This window comes from Topomyia yanbarensis, chromosome 2, assembly GCF_030247195.1.
Source record: "Topomyia yanbarensis strain Yona2022 chromosome 2, ASM3024719v1, whole genome shotgun sequence".
NCBI classification, from domain to species: domain Eukaryota; kingdom Metazoa; phylum Arthropoda; class Insecta; order Diptera; family Culicidae; genus Topomyia; species Topomyia yanbarensis.
In genome coordinates this window covers 93,878,174-93,889,763 of record NC_080671.1, presented here as the reverse complement: position 1 = coordinate 93,889,763, position 11,590 = coordinate 93,878,174, and the positions used below count along the sequence as shown (strand labels likewise).

The following is an 11,590-nucleotide window of genomic DNA, read 5'->3' as shown; positions in this document are numbered from 1 at the left end:
CTTCCCCGACTATGTGTATAGAATATTGAAGCACCAGCTACTCTCGCTGTGGAGGATAAGTGAAACGAGCATTGCTCTCCTCCACAACTAACAGGAAAAGGCGAGCAAAGGAGGCAGGCAGCGGTATCGCATAGAAAGCACTTTGTGGTGTCGGTTATTCATCACCAGAGGTCGCAACAAAGGGTAAAACTCACCTTTCAAGCCAACAGTTAAGGGTCGCTGCAGGAGTAGCAACAACACCAGAAGAACTCGATGTTGCTCTAGCCAGTTGGATTGGAACAAATCTGCCATAACTTGGGGCAGCCCTACTAACGGTGAAGTGATTTTTCTAAAATTGCAGCAAAATAACTTTTTTACACCATTTTGAGCGACTTAGTGGGATGCAACATTTCAATTGTAGCATATAGCGAAATATTACTTTCCTTAATTTGGAGTAAATTTGATTTATTTTTCATTTTCATTGCTTTGTGAAAGAAATCAGCAATATTTGGTGAACTCATCCTGGCCACCTTGAAACGAAGAGTAAGTCGGACAAAATAAATCTGAACCAGAGTAATAGTTAACTTAGACTTTTAAATATTTTGTAAAGAATAAAAAAATTCCACAAAAATTGAAATTGCGCTTCTTCCCACCAAACCCGGAGAAATTGATGTGAAACCTGGAGGCCTGGAGCGAGCGAGCGATCTCCGGCTTCCGAAAACCGGAGTCTCCGGATCAAACCCGGAGGGGTGGCAACCCTAGTCTCTGATAAAAGTATCTTAAAATTTTACCATAATCGGATGAAAACTGAATTTTTCACATGTCATTGAAGCAGGTGATGTCGAGGATTTCTTTTCAATTCGATTCATTAGAATTGTTCGCACCTTTGAACTTCAAATGGCAATATCTCAAGAACTACACGGTCGACTGGAGTAGTTTTGAATTTTTTGGAAAGAAGAATGAATATTCTAATCTAAACATTAAATGTGAGTTTTTTGTGCAAAAGTGATTCACGTTTGTTCTGTATCAAGGAAAAGCAATTTAGAAATTCTATGTCATTTCAGTAATTTATCTTTATAAGCCTTCCAATTTTTGAGATGGTCTCCCATGGGTCACTTATCATCAATCTGACTCAAAATTTAGTGTAGTTTCAAGATGTAAAGGTCTCATCTTGCGCATTGTTACGAAGTAGTTGTTATGTCTACGTTTTTGAAAATACCCATATGGAGACGCGCTGTTGCTCATAAATCTTCTTACAAATTGGTCCCCTAAAGAACATCATATAACTGAAAAATAATTGATTTTTACTAGTTTTGTCAACTATTTCTGCTATCTGATGTGATTGACTACTATTATTAACGTGTATATTAACTCTTTAAAGTCTAACGCCTTCAAGTGGGTTTATATAAAAGTGGTCGAAAAAACAAATTATGGAATTTAAAAACTGATAACAGAAATGGATTCAGCGACCCAAAATTAATTAAAAACAAGATTTTTAGCCACATAAACCAATTTTTATAATTTTGTCACAACCATGGGTGCGGACTCCCCTCCCCCTGGATCCGCCACTGTTAGTGTCGGATTCAGATGAAACGAAGTCGAAACGCAAATTCCATAACTGAGTAAAAACGTTGTTGTTTATAAACATAAGCATGAAAAGGTTAAAATTACTTTTGGTTTATTGCTTTTGTAAATGATTCACTTGTTGTAGTAATATACATTTATATAATTTTTGGCTTCGTCACGAATTTAACTCCAATACGGTTTCCAACTTCCAAAATTCATGGAAGTGCATAAGATGTATGAATTTATTCGAATATAATTACAGTATCATTAACTCTGATTCTTGCAATAAGGTATGAAACAATTGGTTCTAAACTACATTTTTATTGTTTGCTGTTGACTGTATTTTAAACAATTCAAGAAGCAGAAACTTTATTTTCACAACTAATATCCAACATGCAATTTGTGGTTAACCTTTGCTCGCAATTTGCTGAGCCCAACCTGGTTGGCTTCATAGTAGTACGCTAGTCGTTGCATTTCTTCGTACCATGCTTTCACCTTCGGCCATCGAGATTCAGAAATAGGACAAACTGTCTCCAACGTGCTTAATGTAGCCACAATTGAGAAGTCCGCTACAGTTAACTGAAAATACTATTTTTATTAGTTTCAGCACCACGTACTATTGAAAATATTACCTCATCACAGGCTACAAATTTGGTACTGTTCAAATAAATTTCAAGACAATCAATTGCTTCTTCAATTGGTTTTAGGTGATCTGAAACTTCATTTATCTCTTCACGGAATATTTTTCGCTACAAGCAAATATATCAGTAAAAATTTGGCAATAATGCACATAATTTACACTTACCATAAGTTCGGCATCTCTCTGGAAGAAAACTGAGTTATTGAAACAAAGTCGGTTCAAAACCTGGGCCCGTTTTTTCGGATCATCCAGGGTAAACTTTGTTCCTGGTCCATAAACATCACAGAGATACATTAAAATGGCATGACTGTCCGTAAGCACCAGTTCCTCATCTTTCAACACCGGAACCGTATGCAATGGATTAATCTAAAAAAATGCGTACAATTTAATCTGGTTAGTTCAAAACAAAAGAAACGTCTCCAAAACTGACTTCCACAAAATCTCTCCGTAAATGAGCAGCCCCGAATAAATGGATCCAATGCTTATTGATTTTATCATCGATGTTTAGGGCAGCCATGGTGAGTAGAACACTTCGAACTGGGGGACTGACATCGTCGTAGTATAGAACTGGGTTTGTCATCGAACTCTTTTTAGAAAGTATGTAATCTGAAAAGAAGCGAGACTGGCTGTTGGTGAAATTTGTTGAATCTTATGGGATGTTGTTAAGCTTATCCGAGCAATATTTTTACCGTTGTCCAATATCAGTCTTCAGAAAATCGATTGCTCGTACTTTTGCGAACAACTTTGCTAAAGATACCAAGTATCCATATTGAATACTTAAAAAATTAAGCGACTGTTGTTGAATATAGTAATGATCCGTTTAAATAAACCAGTCGAATTTTATATTAATGAAACGGAAAAGGATAAAATCAGTAAAAACAGCTAACTTTCTAACTTCTTCTTTTTTTTTTCTTTTTTTCTACTAATATGTAGTCACATTTTCTTTTTTTACTTTTTAACGATATTCAATTAGCTAGGGATTACTGAGTAGGGAAAGAAATGAAAATTTAGAGCCATAGTACTCAAGTGAGAGCAAGAATGTAAAATATACAGATCGGAAAACTACAAATGGCAGGGTAATAAAAACCGGCTTAAAAGTGTTACCAACTAATCTTTTGTCTTCTGCTGGCAGGAGTCTAGCGTAAGCAGCATTACTACGAATCGTTCAAATCTACCAACATGTCTCACTGTAGACAGTCTTGTCCCTCTTTACCGTGAGAACCAACAAAAGCGAAGTCACGTAAGATCACCACTGAAAACCTGTCGATGATTCACAGCATCAATGAAATGCTGTTGTTCTTCTCTGTTTGGCTTACAAACAGTTTCGCGAATGTGTGTAAATCGGTCTTTTTCTTAAAAAAACAAGTCATGTTTCGTTTGCAAGTTCAATTCATATATTGTCCAAACCGAGATAAACTAGCATTTCGTCGATTTGTTGCTATATGTTTCACATATGAGTGCGAACGAAACAAAAATAAACGTTAAATCGTTTTTTTTTCGCTTGCACTAATGCAAAGTGAGTAGGGCGCGTGATTCGGCGCACGATTTGGCGGTGCATGGCTGATATATCACGATGTGGATTTTAGAAAAGATTCACAATAGAATAAAGAAAAAATGTTAACCCAACTTCCTTTCAAGCGAATGCGAATTGACAGGCCTTTCGTTTGACTCCTTTCATCAAAATTTGGCACATGCTTCTAGGTCGCCTTCTTCGCCGCAGAACGCCAATTTGCCTTGAGCTGAATCTCATTGACAATTGTCTTTCCCGTCTCCTTAAGGTTCCGCTCGATGTTGCCCAATAGTTTTCTAATAGGTTCGTTACTGACACAGTTAACCTCACTTTTCTTGACAGGTCACTAGTACTGTTTACATGTCCTTAGAAAATTTTTATGGATGAATAGATTCGCTGTAAGCAAATCGCAAAGAATTTTTCTAAGTCCATGTAAACAGTACAAGCGAACTTTCAGAAATGAACACTCGGGTTCATTTGTGGCGTCAGCGTAAAGAATGCAATTGAATACTTTACGGTAACGCTGATGAGAATTAATGAAATCGAAATCTGGTTTGGCTTAGCAAGCCAATGCAATATGCACTATGCTATATCACATAGAACACATATAAGCTAGAGCAAACTTTTCTGAAAAACCTGTGTGTATATTTAAATGAAAATACATTGAAAATCACTATCGCATGTAGGTTCTCAGGCATGAAACAGCACTGTATCCAAGTGTGCACGCGGGGGAGGTGGGTAAGGGTTTCAGCTTCAAAAAACACTTTTTTTGCGATTTTTTTAGAACTTTGCGTGAAGCGAATTGATCAAAACTTTTTTACATTATAGTGTATCATTTCAACAACATTATGTAATTTTCTATGCAAAAATATCGACAAACGACGCGGTGATGAAGCTTTGTGTAAAACGTCTCTGGAAAAACATGACAAAAACTACTTAACCGATTTCTTTCAAATTTTGCATACACATTTTATGTTAAAAATACCTAACCCATTTGTGAGATAATTTTGCGATTAAGGGGGTGTTTACTCATAAAAAGGGGGATTTTTCCGTGAAAAATAGAAAGTATTTAAAATGAGTAAGAAACCCTCTTAATTGAAAATTTATCTCGAAAACTCAACATAGGGTTTAGGTACTTTTAACATAGCATGTGTATGCAAAGTTAGAAAGAAATCGGTTAAGCAGATTTCAAATGGCAGGTAACACCGCAAATCATGTTTTTTCCAGAGACGTTCTACAAAAAGCGTCGTCATCGTGTCTCTTGTCAATATTTTTGCATAGAAAAATTACAGCATGGTATTGACAAGATACACTAAAATATATAAAAGTTCTGATCGATTCGCTTCAGGCAAAGTTCATAAAAAATCGCAAAAAAGTGTTTTTTTTCACGCTGAAACCCTTCCCCTCCGCCTTAAGTACTTTCTAGTGTTTCAAACGTAATTAATGTAATTAAAATTAATTCTCCTCAACTTGCGTACTTAAAAGTACTTCCTGTACTTACAGTACTTACGATTGTACTGAAATGTATTTGAAGTGTGACCAGAAACAACGATTCAATCATTCACAATAGAATTATAATCCTGATTTAAAAACATTAATTTTGCTTTTGAGTTTTCTGTTTAATCAATATTGTTATATAAATCTGTTGATAATTGATCATTTCTCCATTAACAACAAACGGTTTTCGCATAATCGAGATGATGATATGTGTTGCTCGTGTTGTTCGATATTCATCCTGTTGTTAAATACGTTCTTTATTAGTAGAAGCTCATTGGAATCAAGTTTCCGGACAAACCAGTTGCCATATACATAAGACCTCTTCACATTTTGAAAAAGTTTTGAAATATACATGGGTCAGCTCAAATTTTTGTTCTAGGTGTGAATTTAGAACTTTCGCCAAAAATGGCTTAATTTTGACATGATTTAGAGGTGTCTCCAATCAAAAATCGTGTTTCCATAGGAAGACCACTTACACTCTGATTTAACAGCCCCTACATGCCCACATATCGTCAAAGATTGTTCCTTAGACATATCTTAACACGTTTTAACAGGTGAACATTGCTCTAATCGCAATAGAAAATTTGTTACCTGATGGATTTTTATACAGAAAAGAATACTAAAGCCAAGAAAAAATAACGCCACAAAAAATCCAGTTAACAAATTTCCTATTGCGACTAGAGCTATGTTCACCCGTTAAAACATGTTAAGATATGTCTAAGGAACAACCTTTGATGATTTGTGGGCATGCAGGGCCTATTAAATCAGAGTGTAATTGATCTTCATATGGAAACATAGCAAAAATTTTGATTGGAGACACTTCTAAATCATGTCCAAATTAGGCCATTTTTGGCGAAAGTTCTTAAATTCACACCTAGAACAAAAATTTGAGCTGACCCATGTATATTTCGAAACTTTTTCAAAATGTGGAGATGTCTAATATACATGGATCCCACGATGAGAGAATTCTTCGGGTGTCTGTACCTGCAGTTACAAAAAGCGAGCAAACCTCTATGGTCGCTGGTGGCTCTGGTTGCATTATTTCCACGGATTGAAGTACTGTTACTGAATCATTGGAGAATTCTGACGAACACCGGTCAGTCGCATTGCTTTGTTCACCCGTTGACAGCTCCTCGCTTAAATTGGTTATAGGCGGATCCGATTTTTCCTCATCATCCGCGATCTCGATTTCATATAATATTTCATCGTTAAATATATGAACATCTTTCATATCGCTTTTGGAAAGGTTCGTGATTTGATTAGGTGTTAGTGCCGATGGTGATATAAACGAAGATCGTGTTGGTACCACTGAGTTTCCCGAAAGCTGTGTTTCTTTCGTGGAACGATATTGAAATTATGTTCTTATTGTTAGTAATCAGCAATGACTGTCCCCTCGTCATTCAACGAACGTACAACCCACCCATCGTTTTACCATTGGGTGATCTGTCAAACGTATGCGTCCTGAAGGTGCGAAGACTGGAATACCGTTATTGTTCCATTATCGTTCGAACGTGCAAGAAGCAAAAATAAATCAATCTCGTTTTTTTGTCATCAAACCGCGTGTTAATACTTTTCCAGCAATTCCGAAACAACCAGTTTTTCCTCTGTAATAGCGCACTCTCCCACAGGTTGTGGGACCAGATTGCGTTTCGGAAAGTGTAAAGTATTTGAGAACATTTGTTTTTTTTCGGATAGTTTTAACTGACGTCGCGAGTGATTCGGTCAAGGTTGGTGCGGGTCGTAAGAGTGAGCAAACAAAATGGCGGACTTCAAGGCTCTGGCGTTCGATAAATTAAACAATCGAAATTGGAGCACATGGAAGCTTCGGATCAAAATGTTGCTCACGCGGGAAGGCCTTTGGCACGTAATAGCCGAACCGAAAACGGGAGTCAGTGAACGATCAGTGGAAAAATGCTGATCAGAAGGCTAAAGCTACGCTAGGTGTGTGTATAGAAGAAAGCCAATACAGTCTTGTGAATAATACCGATTTCTGGGAAACATGGTGTGCGTAGCACGAAAAATCTACTATTACGACGCAAGTGGCACTGCTGTATAAGTTGTGGAGTATGAATCTTCCTGAAGGAGGAGACGTAGAAAATCACAGTCGCAGAACAAGTTTTGTCCAAATCGTTCTAGATCGTTTTACTGTTCAGAAGCTTACCACACTCATATCAGGGTCTGACCTTGCTGCAGAGCCAGCTGGATTCAGGTACGACTCTCGAGGCAGTGAAAGGTAAAGGTGCTCGGAGAATATGAGTGAGGAAGTGAGCGATCCGGAAGAACGATTAATAAGGCAAGTGGTGAAGCTACTGGCATGTAAAGTGCAACGAAAAAGGGTATTGCGGGGAAAGTATGCTACCATTGTGGTAAACCGGGACATTTCCGAAGAGATCGCGTGGAAGAATTCGAAGAAGGGCGATGCTGAAAAGAAGAAGCCCGAAGTGAAACTAACTGCGAAGAAGGCTAACGATGATAGTAGTGATGTATGCTGCATGGAAACGAAAAATGCAAGTCGTGGTATGTCGACAATGGTGCCAGTTGTCATATGATAAATGATGAACATTTTTTCACACACCTCACAAAAAAGCGGCCCAAGTGTTGTTTTGACTGACGGAAAGTTGGTTAAAGCGACTGGTTATGGTAACGGAACTCTTTGTGCCGTGGACGGTAATGGTGACATCGTAAAAGTAAATCTAACTGAAGTTTTACTCGTGCCGTCAATGACAAGTAGACTGATATCCGTCGATAAATTAACCAACAAAGTGTTCACAGCTGTTTTTAATACTACTGGTTGTGAAATCCGCAATAATAATGGTAAGGTGGTAGTTTCTGGTTGTATCGACTGCAGCTAAGTGAAGTGGCACCAATGTTTTGGCCATAGGCATCCGGGAGTGATTAGAAGAATTCATAACGAGGAGCTCGTTCATCGATACGAGCACCAAAAAGGCTACCATTATCCGGGAAGAACGGTTCCTGGAGTTGGATGAACAGCGGGATCACAAACGAGATGAAGTACAGTGGCCTATCGACGAAAATACGCCAAGCAGATGATGAAGATGTTCCTGGAAACGAATTCAATGAATGCGAATGTGAAGCTTTCTTTGATAAGGATGATCAAGATTTGGGAGCTGACCCTCTGGCTATCAAGCAGGAGGAGGAAGAACAGGATCAATTAAATCAAGAAGGTGCAGTTCGTCAATCGAGCCGTCGAACGCGTGGCGTACAACCAGGTCACCTGACTGAATACGTCGTAGGTGTTGCGGCTCACTCAAAGATGGAACCAGTAACTTTTGATGAGGCAATGTCATGTCCGAACAGAAATGCGTGGGTTGCTGCAATGGATGTTTTCCGGGTCTAGAAGTGCAAAAGAAGAAAAACGTTTACAGTGTGTGTCTGAGTAACTATATACACTTACTAGTAGAAAAGACTCCGTGAAGCAAAAATATCCAAGACACCAATGGGCCAAGGTTTTCTCCGCGACGAAGTGGAAAATAAACTGCTAGAAGATGCGACGAAGTACAGAAGTGCGGTGGGTGCTCCTTCTGAAGTCCACTACAGGTTTCGTAGTATTCTACTCAGGAGGCACTCTCGTGGGCCAGTCGTCGGCAGTACTGCGTTACGCTATCGACGCTACAAGCAGAGTACGTCGCCTTAACAGAAACATACCAGTAGATGATGTGGTTGCGGCGACTGCTGGCCGATCTTGGCGATAAGCAGATCGATGCAACCGTAGTAAATGAAGATAATCAGGGGTGCCAAAGTTTCGCGCAATCGGAACGGTCTCCCAAGCGATCAAAACATATAGAGACAAAGCGACATTTCGTGAAGGATCTCTGTGACCGTGGTGAAGTGGTGTTGCAGTTGTGCTTGACCGAAGATATGAAGGCGGACATCCTCACGAAGCCTTTGGGAGGCATAAAGCATCATAACTTCATAAGACTACTTGATTTGGTAGGCAATGATCCGAAGGCCAATCATTGAGGAGGAGTGTTAGTAACTGTGACAATCCCCTCGTCATTCACCGAACGTACAACCCACCCATCGTTTTGCCAATGGGTAATCTGTCAAACGTATTGAGCATTGCATGAAAATGTATAACCTCACTTTTATGACAGTTCAGAGAGCTTGTTTACATGGACTTAGAAAATTTTTGATTCCACCCAGTATAAGAAACTTGGTTCGGATTCTAACACCATGTAAACAAGCTCGCTGGACTGTCATTTTTTCGAGCATTTTTACTCATATGACGTCATCTTGCAATGCTCAATGCGTTCTGAAGATGCGAAGAAGAGAATACCGTTATTGTTCCATTGTCGTTCGAATTAAAGAGACTAGAATAACAAAGAGACGCCATCTTAATTCAGTTGAAACAATTCAATTTGCAAGCAAGCTACGGGTCACAAGCAACACTACAAATGTGCAAGCCTCACAAAACTTCTTTGTTGTTATTCCGTTTGTTTCTTCTAACCAAAATAAAAATCTGCTGCGAGTTCTGGTCTGCTAGGTTTTTCAACCAGCTAAAACATAGATATATCCGCAGGAATGGTAACAGCAAAACCAGATTAGGCTAAAAACAATAGACCTTTCTCGTCAAAAAATTTTATATGATAGGATGCTTCCTTTTTATTCCCCAATTCGTTACTGCCGATTGCCGCGATGATTTGGTACCTCTAACTATTGAAAAAATCAAAAATAGTGCAAGCTGCTCATTTAACCCCATATTCTGAATACCTATCTTGCCTTGTTTCCCCGTATTTTTACACCATTTGGATGAATTTCCAGTGGGGAATACTAAAAGGATGCCAGATCTGCATATATATTAGTAAATCTGCAGATTTTGCATTTTCACTGCAGATGTTTTGCAGATTACAAATATTTAGCAGAGCAAAGCCTATGCCAGCCAATTTATACACAAGCCTTCAACATTTTTGATCATTTAAAATATATACATACTACATTTCTATGTCAAATTTATTGAAGATTTTTGTAGCAATCTGCAGACTTTTATATTTTCACTGCAGGCTATTGTTTAAATAGACCTGGCATCACTGATGCTGAAATGATTCATTCATATACCTGTCAAAAACATAGAGCATTGCATGAAAATGTATAACCTCACTTTTCTGACAGTTCAGTGTGCTTGTTTATCTAAGACTTGTTTACATGGACTTTTAAAATTTACATTACTTGAATACTTTCGATGCTCTTTGAAAGCCTATCAACTCAAGAGGGATGAGGATTGGAACAATGGGAACCTGGTGCCACATTATGCAACCAATTCGAATCGACCTTTTCACACAAGCTTGAATACAATAAACCTTTCGTTTCGAGATGAGTAATGTCACCCCTGGTTCATACATTGACCAATCGGCGCTGGATGCAAAACCCGGTGGCATATGCTGAATCGTAAGATCAAGCATTGGGCTATAAAACGATTGCTTTCTGGATGATGGATAAGGATTTGTACACATTTGTTTGTTTGCTCGTGGGTTAAGTCCTAACAAGATGATCCGATTTATTACTCATTTTTAGGTGGTGAAGTTTACCTGAACTTTATAGGTAACGAATTCGGTCGATGATAAGTTGTTGAAATGATCGTTCAATACCCATACCGAAAAAAGTTTCCATTGGTCAGAATGCCTACCAGCGTATGATAGCTGCAAACATGAGGACAACAAGGTTATCGCTTTCGAATGGAACAATTATTTATTATTCGTGTTCAAGTTCCATTACAGCAAAAGTTTCGTCGATTGACGATTATCGCATTGTCGTTGATTTAGCCGGCAAATGCAAAACAGTGCTCGGCACTGACATTAAGGAGTAAGAAGGATTTGATAGGAGTGATAAGAATGCAGAGCATTATACATTCTGGAGGGAGGAGAAATTATATGTAAATTTATATTATATCCCGAGTTGCCATCATTTTTGCACCGCAATAAAGCTTTCTGCAACTGCTGTCTTGTTCAAATTGGCAGGAAATAACTAGGCAGCGAATGATAAATTGCATAGTCAATTTATTTACTTTTTCGGAAGGATAAGTAATTAGTATGTTGTGAATATATATGTGTCGCCGGTGCCGTGTGTTATGGTGGTACCGGACGGAACCGTTGGTCAGCAGACCGTTCTTGTCGCTCTGGTCATAAATGCGACGTTTTTTCTCATCTGATAGCACTTGACATGTTTCGGAGATCTGTCTTAACGCTCTCTACTTAGCGTAGGATACGCGAAACCGCTGCTAGCTTTCGTAAGAAAATTCCTAGCTGCTGCTACTCTATCAGTCTCTCTCTCGACTGAGGACTACAATTTCGGTCGACTAAATTGTGTTATGAAAATTGTACTTCCTGGAATTTCACCTAACGAGATCAATTCATTGTGAGGAATTTCGCTGCGTTCCAATA

General features: G+C 38.5%; 1 protein-coding gene across 2 annotated transcripts in view; it reads right to left on the bottom strand.

Annotated features, from left to right (window-relative positions):
• Positions 1 to 1,846: 1,846 nt before the first annotated feature.
• LOC131678850 (glutathione S-transferase E14-like) overlaps positions 1,847 to 11,590 on the bottom strand; it is a 34,155-nt gene continuing 24,411 nt past the window's right edge. For both annotated transcript variants that reach the window (XM_058959257.1, XM_058959256.1), the window contains 4 exons: positions 2,616 to 2,791; positions 2,351 to 2,551; positions 2,178 to 2,294; positions 1,847 to 2,124 (listed from right to left, as the gene is read on the bottom strand). In XM_058959257.1, the coding sequence (XP_058815240.1) occupies positions 1,927 to 2,124; positions 2,178 to 2,294; positions 2,351 to 2,551; positions 2,616 to 2,765 (666 nt within the window). In that variant the 5' untranslated portion in view covers positions 2,766 to 2,791 and the 3' untranslated portion in view covers positions 1,847 to 1,926. The remainder of the gene's footprint in view (positions 2,125 to 2,177; positions 2,295 to 2,350; positions 2,552 to 2,615; positions 2,792 to 11,590) is intronic.